Raw genomic sequence first — 19,592 nt, forward strand, 5'->3', positions numbered from 1 at the left:
TGGACCACCAAAAAACATGTCGCAAAATTCATCATAAAAAAATGATGAATATTTGTGATGGTACGTGTGTCACCAAATACATTACAAATTCGTTGTAGCATCGCGAAGAATGTCGCAAATTAATTTCTTTCAAGATTCTTGATGGCTTTGTCAGCATGTCCGTGTGATTGCTAATTCACGACGGATTTTGGATGCATTGGGATGTATTTGGGATGGATATCTTGGAGACGTGGGTTTCGTGATAAAACTGTTACAAAATTCCTCCCAAATTGACATGGATTTGGGATAATTGTAGCTATGTTCCAAGTTTTCATGCATTCTGGAAAGCATTTGCGCGGACTCAGTGCATATCTTGGAGGGGCGAAAATCAGTGGTAAAGTCGTTGAGGAATGCATTCGGATTTACGATGACTTGGTGACAACGGATGTTCCCACTGACTGATAAATTTGCCTTGAGAATTTAAGTGAACCCAAAAGTTGGGAAAAATAAAATAATTAAATAAAAGAAAAAATTGCATAATATCCCCTGTGTTATGTTAAAATTTTTACACAAAATTTACCTGTATTAGATAAATAGCCATAAAAGACCCTGTGAATTTTGAAACCCTGCAAAAAAAGGGCCCCCTTCGTCCAAAATTGACAGAAGGTGTTGTAGACAGGGTAAAAATGAGTGTAGGGGCCTTTTTTTTTCTTTAACCTTATTTCAGCTTTCTTGGTAGTGCAATGCTCCAAAAATACCCTCCTCCTCCACTTCATATAAAACTTAAGATCCTCCTACAAACATACTACACAAAACTAGGGTTGGGCAGGATGCAATCACTAGAGCATGCACAAGACTGGATTTCGCTCGTGTGTGTGTTATGCTTGATGTTACTACGAAATTACCAAAGCATCTTGTTGTCATGTCTCCGATGGGGGGGGGGGGGGAAGTCGCATGTAAAGTTGATGTAGAATATGAGTGGCTCCCTCCAAAATGCACCACTTGTAATATCCTAATTTAAATGTTGATTTTGAACTTAAATCTGGCCTAATTCATTTTGATCCGGGTCGAATTGTTCGATCTCGAGTGACGATCTCACTGTAGACGGATTAACTCTTCCGAACCAGATTTTGGGTCCCCTGAGAATAAAACACGAACCGTGAGCTCGTCGGGCACGTCCCCAACAATGACCCTTCGACGCTCAAGTTAGGTTGATCGAGAAAAATATATGCGATCTAGGAATTCGGTCTCAATTAATGCATAACAGTTACCTCATATGGTGCGTCGGGGTCTATTTATAGAACACAGTTGTACGTCAAGTACTGGGCCACGTGGCCTTATCTCGTCGGCGCGTGTTCTGATCGAACGGTTATCGTTACCCGGGTCTTCGGTCAGTCTGTGCGATCCAGGTCGGGTCAACTGCGACCCACCTGCTACAAAATACGCGGATCCTGATCACGAAATGACTATAATGCCCTTAATAAGGGGCGCTTTGGTCCTTTTGTAGGTGTGATATGTGGATACTCATCATTACTCCCTCACTTTCTCAAAGTGCATGCTCGTGCCTTTGAGGAAGTCGAACCGTCGCTGCAGACACGTGTCCACGTCTCATCGGTTTGTTCTGCGGCTTGTATCCCGAGGGTGTTCTGCCTATAAATACTTCAAGCATTCAAAACGTTTCGCCTGCCCCACATACTGACTTTCTGCGACCGCTCTTGCCCGAAGTTCGAATTCGATCTGCAGCTTCCAGAGCCATCCAGTTCTAAGGTACGATGTCTTCCAGCTCTAACTCGAACTCTAAGTCGCGTCCTGGTTTGGGGTCCGCTGCCATTCCCTCTGAGTCTGCGCCTGAGTCCGTGTCTAGGTCCGAGTCTGGGTCTGCATCTAAGTCTGTGTCAGGGTCTGCTCACGGGTCTTTCTCTACTTCTCCGAAAAGAAACAAGCAGTTTCCTATTTCAAAGCTTCATGATAAGCAAGCTGGCCCATCGGTTCTTGTTAGGTTCCAGGATAGGCTCGCCAAAAACCCTTGGGAAGCCGTGGTTAGTAAGGTAAAGACATCGGTTCTTAGGATTAAAGAGAAATACCACATTCCGTCCGATTACGACATCATCATTCCTGCCACCTTCGATCGCATGCACCGTCCCCCCGAGGGTTTTAGTGTTTTTTCTATCAAATATCTTGACGCCGGACTACGGTTCCCTTTGGCCCCTCCTGTGGCCGCGATTTTGAATAAGCTGGGGTTATGCCCTATGCAACTTTCCCCTAATTCTATTACCCATATCATCCTTTTTGTTGTAATAATGCAATTCGTAGGTTTTGAACCCAATTTTGACAATTTTTGGAGTCTGTATACTTTCACCACTTCCAAACGGTCTGGGAGTAGAGGTTTCTTCTACCTTTCGGCCAAGCCCGAGTGTGGGTATCTGAGCGCCCTGAAGTCGAATGTAGGGGTCTGGTTAGATCGCTATATTTTCATTCGATCTCCTAGAGGTGTCTGGCCCTTTAAGAACGAGTGGACCAAGTATAAACCCCTTCCGAAAACCAGTGGAGGGGGGCTAGAAGGTGACCAAATAAAGAGTCTAACGTCTTATAAGTATGATCCCAAGAAGCTTCTCTCTGAGAAAGTTTTACAACTTTCTGGGCTTTCTCCTGCGTCCTTCCACATTGAAGAGTCCTTAGGTGATTTTCTCTTCTCTCGCTGTTCTGATCGCCCTGTTTTACCACGCTTACGTGTCTGTTCGTCTTGCAGATAGCATCATCATGAGTTCGCGCAATGCTCTACGGATGCAGGCGGCTGCGAACAAAGTGGATAAGGCAAAGGCCAAGGGGAAGCAGGTCGCCTCTGCTAAGGATCAAACTGCTAAGGGTCTTCTTCCCCCTAAGGATCTTCCTCCAGCGCCCATTCCGTCACAAGTCCGTGTGTCGCCAGGTCCTACTGACCGCCAGCCCATCCTTGTCGACAGTGAAGGGACCCCATCTCTACCTTTTCTCGGATATAACTCCAGCGACCTGGAGTTGAACCTGGATACTATCAGCGGTGACCAAGGGGGGAGTCCGAGAAGCCGGACAGGGCTGGTTGGGAGAAGCCGAAAAAAAAGAAACGGTCTTCGCTAAAACATGGGCATGCGGAAGATTCGAAGGGGAAGGAGTCGGCGGGTCCTTCTGATCCTCCAAAATCTCCGTCCCCACGGCCTAAGAGTTTGAGCAGGATGGCTCGGGAAGCTGCGGACAAGTTCAGCCAAGAAGACGAGTGAGACAGGTTCTTGAAGCTAGAGCAGCTTGCTTTGCATTGGGAGGAGGCCCGGGGGTTTGCAGCGGGCTCTCAGTCACAGCCTGACGCAACCTAGGGGAAGCCTTCGAGGTGGGATGGCTCCTCTAGCACGGTGCTTTTTGCTGAAGCCGAGGGGGAGCCTTTTGACGTGTATAATTCGTTGACCTCACTTCGCGATCAAGGCTCCCTGGTAATGACCAATCCTATTCGGATCGAGCAATTTGGAGCCCACGCCATGCTACAGGTAAATTTTTATCCCCGGGCTGCCCCTATCTATTCGAACTCATATAACAATGGTCTTGCAGGGTCTAACATTCATCCGGAGCTTGTCATTGAAATGCACGTCTTATTGCAAGAACTACATCAAGTCCGATAAGAAGGTGCAAGAGCTTCAAGCCCGGGTGGTGGATCTGGACAACCAGGTGTTGAAGCATGCGGATGAACTGTTGTCCTATGCTGAGCAGATCAAATGCTTGTCGGGCGAGCTCGACGTCGCCAGGAAGGAGAGGGAGATCACCATATCTAAAAGGGAAGTCGCCTTGGCTAAAGGCAGGAAAGAAGGATTCGATACTGGCCGGGAGGCTGGACTGGCAGAAGGCCATACACGGGGTTTTGAAGAAGGCCAGTCCGGTCGCATCTCTCTGGAGGAGCACCGAAAACTCCTGGCTGATTCTCGAATGGCTGTTGTCCGTGATTTCTTGAAGACGGACACTTTTACGACTGCCTTGGAACTCAAATCTACTGACTCGTTTGCCAGAGGTTATAAGACCTGCGAGTACCAAATCGAAAAACTCGGCGGGTTCCAAGAGTCTTTTGATCGCAGCCGATTGGATATCACTCTTGATGGCGATCTTCAACCCTATCCTCCCGACCCCGAACTGAAGGATGACGAATTCATGGTCTTACGCGCGGAAATGGAAGCCGAGGCTGAGGGCAAAGATGACGACGAAGCTGCTTAAACTCCTCCATTCTTTTTGACAGAATTTTTTGGTCTTTTTTTTATGACCCCTTCTTCCCCTCGATATATCAGGAACGCTAACTTGTACATTTTAGGGGAACTGATCCGTGGGGCATAGCGAACCTGTAAATGTTCATTCATTAATGAAATTGCTCTTTCGATTTGATGTGCTTTGCTTCCTCTTCTCTTTGTCTGTATGGTCATTCCGTTCGTATACGAGAACGTCCTTTGCCAAATTGATTTCGATCGTCTGGTCATCGTAACTAGGTTATGCCTTTGAATACGTTGCGTATTGTATCCTCTTGCTTACTTGTTTCGCGTCCTTTTTCGACATGCCTTATTGTCCCGAGCGCGTCTTTCTCAGATCGCATGTTATTTGAATGCGTCTTTTTTAGTTCGCATATTGGACGCGTCTGTTTCAGTTCGCGCTTTGTTTGACTGCGTTTTTTTCAGTTCGCATTTTGGACGCGTCTTTTTCAGTTCGCGCTTTGTTTGACTGCGTCTTTTTCAGTTCGCATTTTGGACGCGTCTTTTTCAGTCGCGCTTTGTTTGAATGCGTCTTTTTCAGTTCGCATTTTGGACGCGTCTTTTTCAGTTCGCGCTTTGTTTGAATGCGTCTTTTTCAGTTCGCATTTTGGACGCGTCTTTTTCAGTTCACGTTTTTGTTTCGACAGATTTGCATAGTTGCGATTAGAGAAAAGATGAACACATGCAGATGAGCATGAAAGGGGATAAAAAAGGTGTACATAGTTTTATAAACCAAGTTAAATGAATTTACACCCACAGATGTTTAATAATAACAATGTTCAACGTGGACACAATCTTCCTAATCTTAAAATATACAATTTGGTAATCTGCTAGAAGTCTTCGTTGACGGTCTTTCACAGGCTCCTTGCTCGATCCGTCGGTTGATGGCCTTTCGCAGGCTCCTTGGTGTGCGATCCAACCAAGTCAGCAAGGACAATCCCAAGGTATTCATGTCCAAACCCCCCTTCCCAGAGAGATTCGCCAAGTCCAAAGAGGAGGAAGAGGAAAAGGAGATTCTTGAAACTTCACTCAAAGTTGAGGTAAATATTCCCATACTCAATGCAATTAAACAAATACCTCGCTATGCAAAATATTTTCAAAGAATTGTGCACCAACAAATCCAAATTGAGAGATAATGAAAGGGTAAGTTAGGGAGAAAATGTATCTACCATTTTTCAAAAAAAACTACCTCCTAAACGCAATGATCCAGGTATGTTTTCTATCCCTTGCAAAATTGGAAATATTGGAATAGAAAAGGCAATGTGTGATTTGGGTGCTTCAATCAATATTATGCCTCTTACCATTTATGAATCTTTGAATGTTGGCCCATTGAAAAAAAACGGGGGTTGCTCTTCAACTTGCCAATCATTCCGTAGTTTACACCAAAGGAGTTCTTGAGGATGTACTTGTGCAAGTTAATGAATTGGTTTTTCCTACTGATTTTTATGTGCTTGATATGAGGGGGGATATTTCTCCCAATTCTACATCCATCCTGCTAGGAAGACCATTCCTTAAAACCTCAAAAATCAAAATTGATGTTGATGCCAGAATTCTCTATATGAAATTTGATAATGAGGTTATGAGTTTTAGAATTGGTGGTGCCATGAAATATTCTAATGATGTGCATTCTAATTTTTTCATTGATTTTATTGATCCTTTGGTGCAAAAAAATATTATGTTCGATGGTGGAGGAGCATTCAAGACAACAATTACCAAAAGATCGAGTCCAAGAACTTACAAGAATAAAGTATTTCATGACAAAATAAGTTTAAGAAAGAAGTCATACATGGACCGCCAAGTTCTCCTAAATCTACACCATCACCGGGTGCATTACATAGAAGAAGTGGATTTAGAGTGTCCATCTCATATGAGTTGAGGCACAACAACATCTAGCCAAAGACGCTAAAGAAAGACGCTTCTTGGGAGACAACCCATGTTCTTTTCTTTTTCTCAATTATTATTATTATTATTATTATTATTATTATTATTATTATTTTCTTCTCTCTCATCTAACTTCTTGTGAATATTGTGATACCACTACAATCGATTTTTGCAGGTCAAAAGGTATGAGCATCCACTAATTGAATTTTATTTATTTATTTTGCTAATATAAGCGAATTCAATAAATCTTAACTAATGGATTGATCTATTTGTTAGCAGAAATAAATATTAGGTGTACCAAATATAATTTTTTAAATTAAAAAAATTATGTTTAATCGTACTAAATATCAGGATAAAACGGTATAATATCCTTAATTTTATGTATGTTGGATCTCAACATCGATCTATTCCATTACTATACACCAAGTCCAATTTCCTTTTATTCCATTAATTTCATAAATAATTTTGATTAACCATAATTTTGTTTATATATATATATATGTCAAGCAATTAATATTTTCAAAAATCGAATTCGACCGACCGGAACTGATCATGCAGTTGATCTAGTTCTACTACAAATACCGAAATCAATCAAACTCGGTGCAAATTGGTCAAACCAGCAAATACCTGACAAAATCGATACTGGTCAAAATCGTTTTATGATTTTTCTAAAAAATAAAAAAGAGAAAAGAAGGTTAACAAACTGGTGCGAGATCGAAAAGAGGCTGAGGTATTCACCAGACCTTAGCCTATTTCTACAATTGAGTCTCAAAGTCACAATCCTTCTATAATTTCAGATATTGTATCTTCCAATGGGTTAAAAGTTTATATCATTTGGATCGAAACCCGTCGACAGTGGCTAAGATTATTCTAGATAAAATTAGATTACGTATACTTAGTGCAAAGTTGCCAAATAAAATTAGTATGATAACTTTGTACAGATTATGGCAAATTCCATGACACACAACATCAGCCATATGTCTGTACATTACAATTTTTTTAATACAATTTACCTTTACCGAAAAAATAAAATTTTGCTCTTCAATTGAGAGCAAAAAGATTCTATTTTCTTCTCTCTCCTCTCCCTACCCCTACTCTTTCTCTCTGTTTCTCTTTTCGTTTGCTTTCTTTTCTTAAGTTGATGTGTGTATGTATCTATATTTTATAATTTAAAAAAAAAAAAATCTCCCCAACAAAGCTCCACTTTAACACAACAAATTTTATTTTTTATTTGCCTGAATCTCTAATTAAATACAAAATATTATATAAATTATCCGTAAAATTATATAAAATCACTCTGTATTTTAAAAATTGAGAAAACACTCTTTTCTAATTTGAAAATAAGCAAAACACCCCTGGTGTTTAAATAAATTCAGTTTAATCGTCATCTCCGTTAAATATGATTAATGGTGTTAACTTTTTAATAAAAAGATAATTATACCCTTACATATATTACATATTTTTTTTAATGACCGTTGGATCCTTATTGATTAGACGAGGGCCATTGGATTTAATCATTTAATTTTAATTTTAATTATTAAATTTAAATCTATAAAAAAGACAAAAATTCAAGGCTTTAGATTTATTAATCTTAAATATATATTATAAAAAAATAAAATTATTATTTTAAAAAAATAATTAAATATGATTAACTCCCCCTCCCCTCTGCACTGTCCACAACCCCCTCTCTAACAGCACCTCCGACGACGGTGTTGTTTTAATTATTTTTTATTCTTTTCAATTTTAAATTTTAAAATGAAAAACTTTGAATAAAAAAGTAATGCATAATTTTTATAATGTAATAATTTTAAATATAATTTATTTAATATTTTTAATAATATAATATCTAAGTTAGTTAATAATGGTATTATAATTAATTAATATCCATATTTGTTAAGATTTTTAAAATTTAGTATTGTGATTTTAATTTAATCTTTTATTTTTTTCATATTTTTAGATAAATATATAATTTTTTTTAATTTTTTAGAGAGATAAAAATAAAAAAAGAAGTGCAACCTGTTCATCAATTCCTAACGATAGAATTTTTGTTGTAGGGTTTAACAAAACATGAGGGTTTTTTTTTTCTTTTTGCCTATTTTCAAATTATAGGATTTTTTTTTTAGTTAATTTAGAAAAATATAGAGGGTAAAAAAAAATTAGCATAAATTATCGCACCAAATATCTATATTTTGATACTAATAAATAATAATTGTGTATAGAAATTCGTAGATGTTACGTACATGGTATCTAACTTGAGGATTTTTGTAGCATATTTGTATAGCTTGTATGTATGCTTGCTATTTTGTTCTAATTGTATAAAAATTATAAAATTTCAAGTTTGATTTTATGTTTTTCTTGTTTTGGTTTAATCAATTGATATATAATAGGGTTCGAATTAATCATTTTTTTTTAATATAATCCAATCGATGAAACTAAGGTCCTCATGATAACTTAGCCGATTGGATCGTCATCCTATTTTTAAAAGATTGCATACAAATTCAAACTCTCGTCACATTAAATTATCCACACACTCGCCATTTCCTGCAAACTCTGCAACCTCAACCCATCGTGCATGGATCAGCTGAAGCCAAGTCCTGCCAATTCCAGCCCACTGACGCCCCTCCATTTCCTGGAGAGAGCTGCCACTGTTTATGCCGACTGCCCTTCCATCATTTACAACTCCACAACCTACACATGGGCCAACACCTATCAGAGGTGCTTGAAAATGGCGTCTTCCATTTCATCTTTAGGCATCAGACGGGGCGACGTTGTTTCTGTGGTTGCCCCCAACATCCCCGCCATGTACGAGCTCCATTTCGCTATCCCCATGGCCGGCGCCGTGCTCAACACCGTCAACCTCCGCCTCGATTCCCGCACGATCTCTGTCATCTTCCGGCATGCCCAGTCAAAGCTTGTTTTCGTCGATTACCAGTCGGAATCTGTAGTACTCGAAGCTCTGTCTTTGTTCCCACCTAATTGTGAGAGGCCTTTGATTGTCCTTATGGCAGATGATGGTGAATATGGAATCCGGTCATCGAAAAGCCATCTGCATGGGAACTACGAGGAGATGATTTTGAATGGTGATCCGGATTTTGATTGGGTTCGCCCGGAGAGTGAATTTGATCCTTTAACTTTGAATTACACCTCCGGCACCACCTCGTCGCCCAAAGGCGTCGTTCACAGCCATCGTGGAATCTTCATCGGTGCCGTGGATTCGTTGATCGAATGGTCAGTCCCGAAAGAGCCCGTTTACTTGTGGACTCTGCCGATGTTCCACGTCAATGGGTGGAGCTACACCTGGGGCATGGCGGCCTCCGGCGGAACCAACGTTTGCCTCCGCAAATTCGACGCTGCTGCAATCTATGCCGCCATCCACAAATACAATGTAACCCACATGTGCGGGGCGCCGGTGGTGCTCAACATGCTGTCGAATGTCCCCCACGGAAAGCCCCTAGAAAAGCCCGTCTATATTTTGACAGGAGGAGCGCCTCCACCTGCGGCGGTGCTGCTCCGAATCGAATCGCTCGGGTTCGTCATCACTCACGGATACGGGATGACAGAGACGGCAGGGCTGGTGGTTTGCTGCACTTGGAAGAAGAAATGGAACAAATTTCCGGCGGCTGAGAAGGCCAGAATCAAAGCTCGACAGGGAGTCAGAACTCCGGGAATGGCGGCAGTTGATGTGATAGATCCTGAATCAGGGAAAAGCGTGGCACGAGATGGAAAAACTTTAGGCGAAATTGTACTGAGAGGAAGCTGTATAACGCTCGGATACCTGAAAAACCCGGAGGCCAACGCGAAAGCCATGAGAAATGGCTGGTTTTACACCGGTGACGTCGGGGTGATACACCCCGACGGGTACCTGGAAATCAAGGATCGATCCAAGGACGTCATCATCAGCGGCGGAGAGAACCTGAGCAGTGTGGATGTGGAATCGGTTCTGTACAGGCACCCGTCTGTGAACGAGGCGGCGGTGGTGGCTCGACCGGACGAATTCTGGGGCGAAACCCCGTGTGCCTTCCTCAGCTTGAAGGAAGGGGTCACCAAGAAGCCAACGGAGGAGGAGGTGGTGGCGTTTTGCCGGTCAAACCTGCCGCACTACATGGTGCCGAAGACGGTGGTGTTCAAGGAGGAGCTGCCGAAAACTTCCACCGGAAAAATACAGAAATTTGTTCTCAGAGAGCTGGCCAAAGCAATGGGATCCATCACGAGGAGCAGGATATAGAGAGTCAACGCAGCTGAGTGTGTGTGGATTATAATTTCTAGTACAAATCCAAAAAATGCTGGAATTACTTGTGTTATTAATGTCGACACTAAAATAAAGACGTGTTTCTTAAGTAATAGTTCCACCAACTTCTAATTTACCTGCTTTTTTAATTATCTTTTCCTGGGAAATTGTAGGGGACTGCAAAAAAGTTGTATTGGATTGAATTTTTTATTTTAAGTTATGTTATTATTTTTATTTCATTAAATATATGTATACTTATTTGCATCAAATTATTTGTTTGTTTTATTTAAACAAAAAAAAAAAAAAACAAGTTTCTACTTATAATATTGATATGAGCATAAAGTACTATAACAAATTTCAAATTTAGAAAGAAAAAAACTCGTTACTGGACGTTACATTACCAATTTTATGTTGGAAAGACCGACGTTAGAAGTTCGTCTAACGAATTTAACTTTTCATCACAAATATATTTCATAACAAAACAGATTCCTCAAAATAGTATTAATTCTAGTAACAAATTTGTCCTCAATGAAGCTTATGCCGTCGTTACAATAGGAATCTACTTATTACCAAAGAAATGTAATAGTATTTTTGTTATGAACAGTCATTATGACAACTTAATGTCCTTTACTAGAACTCAAAACCTATATTTTAAATTTATTTTATAATAATAAATTCATCATAGTTATCGTGAGAAATTCGATTCCTCACTAATAGAAGTTTTTAGTGATCTTTTTTTATTTGTTGAAAAATGGTGATAAACCTAATTTTGAAAAATTCTTAAATGAACAGTAAATTTTGAAAAAATGCATAATTTGGTAGAATTTTGGTATGTAACATGAAATGATGTCAAAATTCTTATGTTTCAGAACCTACTCTTGTAACATGAAAAGTGATGTTGTAGGGTAGTTATCCCTAAACCAAGGCAGGATTTTCAGCCTGTGCCTGTAGACCCGAAATGATAAACCAACATGAGATCAAATTCCAGATATGCAAAAATATATCTAACAATAAAATGTTATAATTGAATTGACTGTTTTTTATTTATCAATTTTTATCAAAATAATATTATAATGATGGATGTAGTAAGAGTACATCAAAAGGCATTAGTATTTTGTTGTGCTTATTAACTTACATTGAATGGTGTTTCAATGTTAAAGCAAAATGCTTGTAGATTGGAAGTTTAAAGTCATGGAGTTGGACTGTGTATAGGTTTGACAGCAATGAAATTAATTTCTAAGTGGTGGTCTGAAACGTTACAGGTCGAGGACCTCGAGTGGTGCATTGAGAGTCCTATAGTGACTAGCAACCGTGTTTCATCGGTAGGAGATACACGTCGGCTGTCCAATTTTATTTGGTTGGTTGGCAAGGTAGTCGAGTGACTAAACTGACTCGCAGGAATCGTTATATAGAAGCCTTGAGGGCTTGGTCAATATGACTGGAATTCCCAATTTCGGTAATACGGGATTAGTCCTCGAACTTGAGGAATCGTGCAGTCACTTGAATAAAAAGATTGTATTTTGGATATGACCAATGGTGATTGTGTTATTAGATATGGTCATCATAAGTATTGTCCAGTGGAGACGAAGTATGTAGCGAGGACAATGAACTGTTAGATGGAATCTGCCCCCTGTTAGCACTCTGATAGCAGTATTTCTTATACGCTCTGAGACCCATTTAAGCCCTTAGAATCTGTTGTCATAGTGATTGAATGAATGTAATAGAATTTCTTGTATCAATCAGTTGGGTAATCAACTCGGAAGTAGCTGTAACCATCTACCGCGTGGGTCGTCATCAGTTGGGGCACGTAAGTGTAAGACGGTAAGTATTTTAACCCATATTAGTAATTTTATTTAAATTTTTATATTTCTAATCATTTTTTAAAATAATTTTTGAACAGGAGATACGACTCGAACGCCCTGTCACTCAAATGGAGGTGTTCCAGAAGATCTACAAGAAGAAGGAGGACGGCAAGTGGAGCGTCCCGAAAGGTGGAGGATGTCGTAGTAAGTAATTAAAGTAATTGACGTAATTTATTATTTTAATTTTAAATTATTGTTTTAATCTAATTATTTAACATGTTCGCAAGAGATGTTCTTAAGGATGATAAAGGAACGCCAGAGACAGCACAACAGCAATAAAGAGCCTTCATTATCGTCTCAACACTCCACGGCCCCGAATGAGTAGCAAGTCCGGATATCAGTAGCGGGCAGCCGGTAGAGCGGCCGAGTATTCGGTCTCGACTCCAAGGCCCAGCAGTTGCTAGACCATCACAGGCCAGTAATCCGACTGCTCCATCGCCCTCGCCACCACAGCTATAGTGCCCCGACCGAGATGGTCGGATATTGGCACTCGAGCGCTATATCAGAAGCATCGATCCCAACTGGCCCGATCATCTAGCACCCGAGCCTCCAATTGATCCCCCAGCACCCAACGGCAACGACGAACACGCAATAGCAGGTTTTAATAATTTCAATTAGGATTTCTTTTGTATTTTATAAAAAATTAATCTTAAAATAATATTTTTATTTTTATAATTAAATTATTATTTTTTTGTTATATTACGTGTTTTTTTTTATCTAAATTCATTTATTTAATTTTATAAAAAATATTAAATAATATTAAATAAATAAATATTAAAATTTATTAAATAAACAATAATTTTTATAAATGTATTTGTAACGGCTTTTGTAATACACCAACAATAGATAAAATCGTCAGACCGTTACAAAGACTGTGCGTAAAACAGTTATCAATTTCGAACTTGGTCGTTCTCAAAACCGTTAATAAAAGTCGTTACAAAAGTAATAACAAATGCAATGGCCAAAATAGATACAATATAATTATTACAAAGAGTATTACAAAAATTGATCCAAATATCGAGAAGAACCGTTACAAAGAATATTACAAAGGCCGTTATAATAACAATTAAATTAAATTCTACCGAGCCGCTATAAAAGCGGTTCCAAATTTATTTTTTTTCATGTCAGTAGATTTGTAACGATCTCCAAAGGCAGGTACAAATACCATTATAAATTGTAACGGCTTTTTATTAAGCCGTTACGAATAGTTTGTAACAGCTCATTTAATTACTATAGGGCTACCCATTACAAAAATTATTACAAATTAATAAAACAGCTGCTCCAAAAGCCGTTCCAATAAAACTGACTTTTTTATATTGAAAAATCGTCGATATCTTATACGAGTCGCTAGTTACTTTGTGGTGGGCCAGCGGCAGGGGAGGGAAAGAACCAAGAAAAATATTAGAAGGGAAAAAATTATATAATTTTTTATGCTTTAAATTATTTTTCTAAAATTAAAATTGAATAAAAATGTTATTGTTATGGTAAAACATACTATGCCTCTATGAACTGTAACACTTACCCCCTAAATTAATAAATATAACACTTACCTTCACAATTAAATTTTTAGACAATATTGTTGTTATATATTATATATATTTAGTTCAAAAATTCTCTTTTAGTAATTTTGTATTTTTAAATTTAATTAATTTTTTTCTTAATTGTAAAAAGTATCTATATTTATAATATAATAAAATATAATTAGTGAATTAAATAGTTGAAATTTTATTTATGTTACAGACTCAAAGTTAACTTATAAATGATTACAATAAATACACACAAAAAAATTCATGAAAAGATTTTATTAATTTGGTGATAAAATTAAGTTATTATCTATTTATTCTTTTAAATAAAAATAAATAATTAAATATCAATCTTTTAACATATTTTCTTTAAAAAAATATGATAAAATGTATTTATTCATTTCTTTTTAAATGTTTAGCTTTTGGTTAAGTATATATATATATTTGTATATTTCTTTTGAAAAGCATATATGAATTGTTGGTTATATTATATTTATTGTGCCTATACTATATATTAATTCATACTCCACTTTTAATATAAATTCTTCACTTTTTAAAAAAATTAATTCAAAAAAATTGGTAATGGTACAATATACAAAACACTAAAATATATTGAAAATAATATAATTGTTCAAGGCATGAGAAGTATTTTTGTCAAACCAAGGGGTAAATATTATATTTGTTAGTTTGGTGGGATAAATGTTACATGACGAATAGTTCAGGGGAGCAAAGTATATTTTACCCTTCTTATTATCAGTTTAAATACATTTACTGATAAGTTTTAATATTAATCTTTTATGTTAAATACATATAATGATAAATTTTAACTTAAATATTATTCATAGTGAATAATATAACTTAAGAAATTTGAGACACTTTTTTGGTATTTGCTATTTGGTAATTAATATATTCTAGAATAAATATACTTATTAAAATATATTTAAACTAAATGATACTTCAAATTTTATTAATAAATATAATAATTACCTAACACCAAATTACAAGTTCCCATTTTTCTTTTTCTCATTTATTTTTGTAATAAAGTATAATAAATGCCAGAATTGACTATTAGTGTCATCTTCTACCACATTTATTATTAAATTTGATAAAAAAAAAAAAAACATTCGTCTTTGCATAATTAGTATATGTAATGGACTCTCCGTTTCTTATTAACGGAACGAAAGGTTTTTTGTAGGGTTTACAATAAGATATGGATTTTTTTTGCCTATTTCATAGTAGATGAGAGTTTTCAGCTAATTCTGTATAAGACGGGGGTGTAATGTAATTTACCCATTTTTAAATATAACTACTATACCCCTAATTAGAGAACTTTAATTATTTTTTTTTCTAGAAAAGTGATTTCGAATCATTTTAACACCACAATACTATGTTCTTTATTATGTTGATAACAACTTAAGCTCATTTCTTTTTTCTAAAAAAATTATAATGTATTGATTTGTATACTTTATACTTGATATCCAAAATTATGCAAATTCCAACAGGAAGCCCAACACAAAAGGAGGCCCAATGAGTAAGAGAGTCTCTAGAGCCGAAGGGCAAAGCAGGTTCAAGCCTTGGAGAGGATCCAATACATCAAGAAGCTTAGCCCCGTGGTTTGGAGCTTGTCCTGACGCACGGTTTAGCCCCTATAGTGGTTGAGGTGGACGCTACTGTAGTTCTTCAATTTTTACAGTCACGAGCATTTGGGATGTGGGAGGTGCAGCATCTGATCGTGCGCATTGTGCAGCTCCAACATGAATTAGGATCGAACGTTCGACATATTTTTCGAGAGGGTAATGAAGCGGCTGATCATCTTGTGAAGGACGTCGCTTCCCAACAATTGACTCGAGTTATGTATCAGGAGGACATTACAGGAATACTACGAGGTATTATCCGACTTGATAAACTAGGCACTCCCTACCTTTGCTGGTGAACTTGTGTGATACTTTGGGATTTTCTTCTAGTCGAGCATTGGGGGAGAGATTGGCAGGGAGCACCACACAGCAAGTCCGACCACCGAATAGAAAGGATGGTCACGACTACAGGTAAAGTTCTTTTTATTTTCTAGGTTCAAATAAACCTTGTGTTTTAGAATTACTAATTGATGTTGCAAATTGATTAAAAAGTCTGACTGTAAAGGAGTAAGTACTCTTTGTTTACTGTTTTTCAATTGTACACAATAATTTTTTCTGAGTTAATAAAACAGGTAGGGGTCCGCCAAACCCCCCGCCTAGACACAGGCAACTTTTGAAAAACAAAAAAAACAAAACAATGCTCAGAAAGGCCCAAGCGGCAACAGCATTAGTACAGACCTCCACTCAAAAATCCCAATCGCGAATCTAGGGTTCCACCACCGTCCAAAAATGTTCGGAGCTCAACCCTGCTCAGCTGCACTCACCACCCTTCCTCCATCCCTGCCTTCGGTGCACCTTCAACTCCAGCATTCGGCAGCTCACTTTTTTCGACACCGAATTCGCAACCATCCCAACCCCAACAGCAGCAGCTAACCCCGTCATTGTTTCAGACACCTCAACCTCAACAACAACAAAGTCCGTTCGATTTTACAACGTTATTCATTGCAGCATCGCAAGCGCAACCAACTCTATTTAACAATGCGCTGCCGACGACGAATTTTGTGAACTCGCAGTTGACTACTCAGATGTCGTGAGTTGCTCCACTCCCATTTTCCCTGGCGGATCGTGATATTCGAGCGATTGTAGATGCGTACAAGGACGAGCCTAGGAACCCTAAATATGCATTCAAGCATCTGTGGTTTAGTGTCACCTCAATACAGGATAAAGCCTGCCGGTGTATCTGATATTATGTGGGCAGAGGCAATAGCAAAGCTAGAAGGCATGGAGAGTTCCAAACGAGGGCGTTTGTGGCCTCATCTTATGAAGGGATTTAAAGATCTTTCCCAGTGTCTCAAGGGAAGCTTAATGAATCGCGTACTAGCCTGCTAAGCAAAAAGAATTAAGATACTATAACACAATCACCACTTAAGCTCCACAATGAAGTCATACTCTCAGATTCTGAGAGACTGAAGATGGCACAGAGCAATGTAAAGATACTCCACAAAGGCATTCTCAAGCTGACACCCTTCCCTGGATCCAAAGGATGCAACAGAAAGAGCAAGGACTTGAAAGACGTCTTTTAACGATAATGAGAATAATAGAGGCATTGGAGGGTAAAGGCAGTCGTCTTCCTCTAATGAAAGGAAAGGTAGAATTAGCAGAGAAGTTGGCTGCAATAACCAGACAGTTAAAAGGATCTGGAGCGAAAGTTCTAGACGGGTACAGAATCTGCTCACATTGTCACGCCTTCAAGCAGATGGGCTAAATGGTGGCTCGGTTTATTTGCCAGCATCAACCAAAATTCATGAACAAAGTCTGGCTAACATGCAGGAGGTCTTGCAACGGCAAACAGAGGCTATTGCTAGACTCGAAAATGTGCTGAAGAGAGACATGCGAGATATGGAAATCATAATGGCCGAAGATAGAGAAATGAGTGAAAGCTGGAAAGAGTCACTTGCAAATTGCAATCTCACACAGTCATCTCCCCCTCATCCTTTTCCTTGTATTTTCCCCTCTATCTCTTTGTCGTCTCTTCTTTCCATTATAACTAAATAGGTCGAGAGTATTTGTTGCATGTTGACCAGAAAATTATACATGTCTGTGAACTACATTAAGACAAATTCCATCCTCTCTTCCAAAAACAGCTCAGAAAGGCCCAAGAAAGCTCGTGAGGGGCTATTAGCTAGGGTCGCTCATGCAGCAGCCAAATTTATCCCGGGAGAAAACTTAAAGAACTCAACCAAACAACTCAGAGAAAGGAGCACCTCTGCCACGATAGAAGGCTAAAGCTCTAGAGAGTGTGGCTAGTGCCCTATAATAGCCTCACAAAGAGGGTGGGAGACCATATCCATAGAGGGAATCCTACCTGCTTAGTAGACAAGTTTAAAAGGGCTTATAATTTTCAAACACACGGACCAGAAAGACCCTCGTGGAAGCTGGGTTGTATCTTCTCCAACAAAATCTAAGTCCCAAAGGGAATGGGCTCTCTCAGCCAGCAGTGGACGAGTACGATAAAAATGGTCCCTCTCCCCTCGGTAAAGAGTAACGTTTTTTCTACATTCATACATGTAGCACCCCCTACTGCACTACAAAAATTTATATTTATTCTCTCCGGATGTACTCATATGCACAAGCTCAAAGGAAAATAGCGGAACAGCCAACAATATAAAATTTTAAATACAACTCCGATAAAAAGACTAGTATATTTAATAACTACACAACCAAAAGTTCCGCCTTCAGATGTCATGGCTAACTCACCTAATAAGAATAACGGCACAGCTCAAAGTCTAATGTGGCTAGTCAGTGTGTCCTATCTTTTGAAAAGTACGTGGCAAAGAATGAGCTGCCTACTCAGTAGGTATAGTAAAGCAATTTATATATACGTATATACTTTTCAAGTCAAACATAATACAATCAAATCAATCAACCAATATTCGTCAAATAATACCAGCAGATATAAGAAATCACAAATGCTCATAATCACATATCAGTTTCCGATATAATAGTGATATTTTAGTTTTTTTTCCTTAGGGCCCTGCTTAACTAAATTGGAGTGCATTACTCAATGGCTGTACCGGCTATCATTCTCATCTCAATCACAATATTTCGTCTTTTTTTTTCTTGGTATCACACAACTCGTATCATACCCCATCAACACTGGTACCACATAGCTCGTATGATATCCCCATCACCAATCATATCACACAGTACACAACTCGTGTGATATGTCACATCATCTCCACTGATCAATGACAACACACAGCTCGACATTAATCATGTCGTCATAAACCATTGCAGTATGCCCCCTCCAAGTCACACATCACATTGTTAACTTCAACATTCACTTCTATTTAATAATTATTTTTTTGTTAATAACTTTTTCGTTTGATTTCATTTGCACATCGATTGTATGATCACATTATCATTCTTCTTACATCCATACATTATAACCACGTATAAACACATATTAATAATTTTACGGATATCAAGGTAAACTAAAAAATAGTCCACAATCAAATATATAAACAACTAATATACTATGTCCATTAGATATAAATTCAAGTTCAAGGTTAAATATATAAGCAATTAATATATATATATATATATATAATAATACAAAAATAAATATATCATACATATAATCAATATATATAAATATCATAAAATCTAAATAAAACATTATATAATATTCATACCTTAACTTTTCGAGAATATGTTTAATTTATCAACTAACTCATAAGAATTCATTTAATCAAACCCCTTATATATTTAAAACTATCATTTTTAATAACATCCTTAAATTGAATTATCACGAGAATTTTATTTTCTTTCTAATAGCCATCATATTTCTCAAACACAATTTTCCTAGTATTTCTTAAATATAAGTTTCGAATATTTGTATAAATTTTCTATTAATTTATCGTTACTATATAGATTAAATATCAATACATATAATTACATATTTGGCTAATAGATCCAATGGAATAGAATAAATTAACTATAATAATGACTAATTCTATCAAATCTAATAATTTAATTGCCCAATTATAATATTTTTAAATTAATAGGGATATTTAATTCAACATTAATTTAAATAGTCAAACTTATAAAATATTATGATTAAAAAATACATCGATCAATATAAACTATAGTAATAAACTGATTAATTAAATTATATAATTATATAAATTAATAAAAATTAAAACGAAAATTTCATACCTCAACTTTTCTTCAGCTGTGTATGAGTAAGTGAGTGTGTGTGTGAAAATTGAAATTGTGATTGCGTGTGT

General features: G+C 37.5%; 1 protein-coding gene and 1 pseudogene across 1 annotated transcript; both read left to right on the forward strand.

Moving 5' to 3' along the window:
* Positions 8,519-10,381, forward strand: LOC105176785 (probable acyl-activating enzyme 5, peroxisomal). Its single transcript, XM_011099690.2, has one exon. The coding sequence runs from the start codon at positions 8,689-8,691 to the stop codon at positions 10,339-10,341; it is 1,653 nt and encodes a 550-aa protein (XP_011097992.1). The 5' UTR covers positions 8,519-8,688; the 3' UTR covers positions 10,342-10,381.
* Positions 11,871-17,600, forward strand: LOC105177044 (annotated as a pseudogene).

This window comes from Sesamum indicum, linkage group LG14 (genome assembly GCF_000512975.1).
Source record: "Sesamum indicum cultivar Zhongzhi No. 13 linkage group LG14, S_indicum_v1.0, whole genome shotgun sequence".
Lineage (NCBI taxonomy): Eukaryota > Viridiplantae > Streptophyta > Magnoliopsida > Lamiales > Pedaliaceae > Sesamum > Sesamum indicum.

Excerpts from the sequence above, each read along its gene's own strand:
- LOC105176785 (XM_011099690.2), top strand. The coding sequence starts at position 8,689 with ATGGATCAGCTGAAGCCAAGTCCTGCCAATTCCAGCCCACTGACGCCC.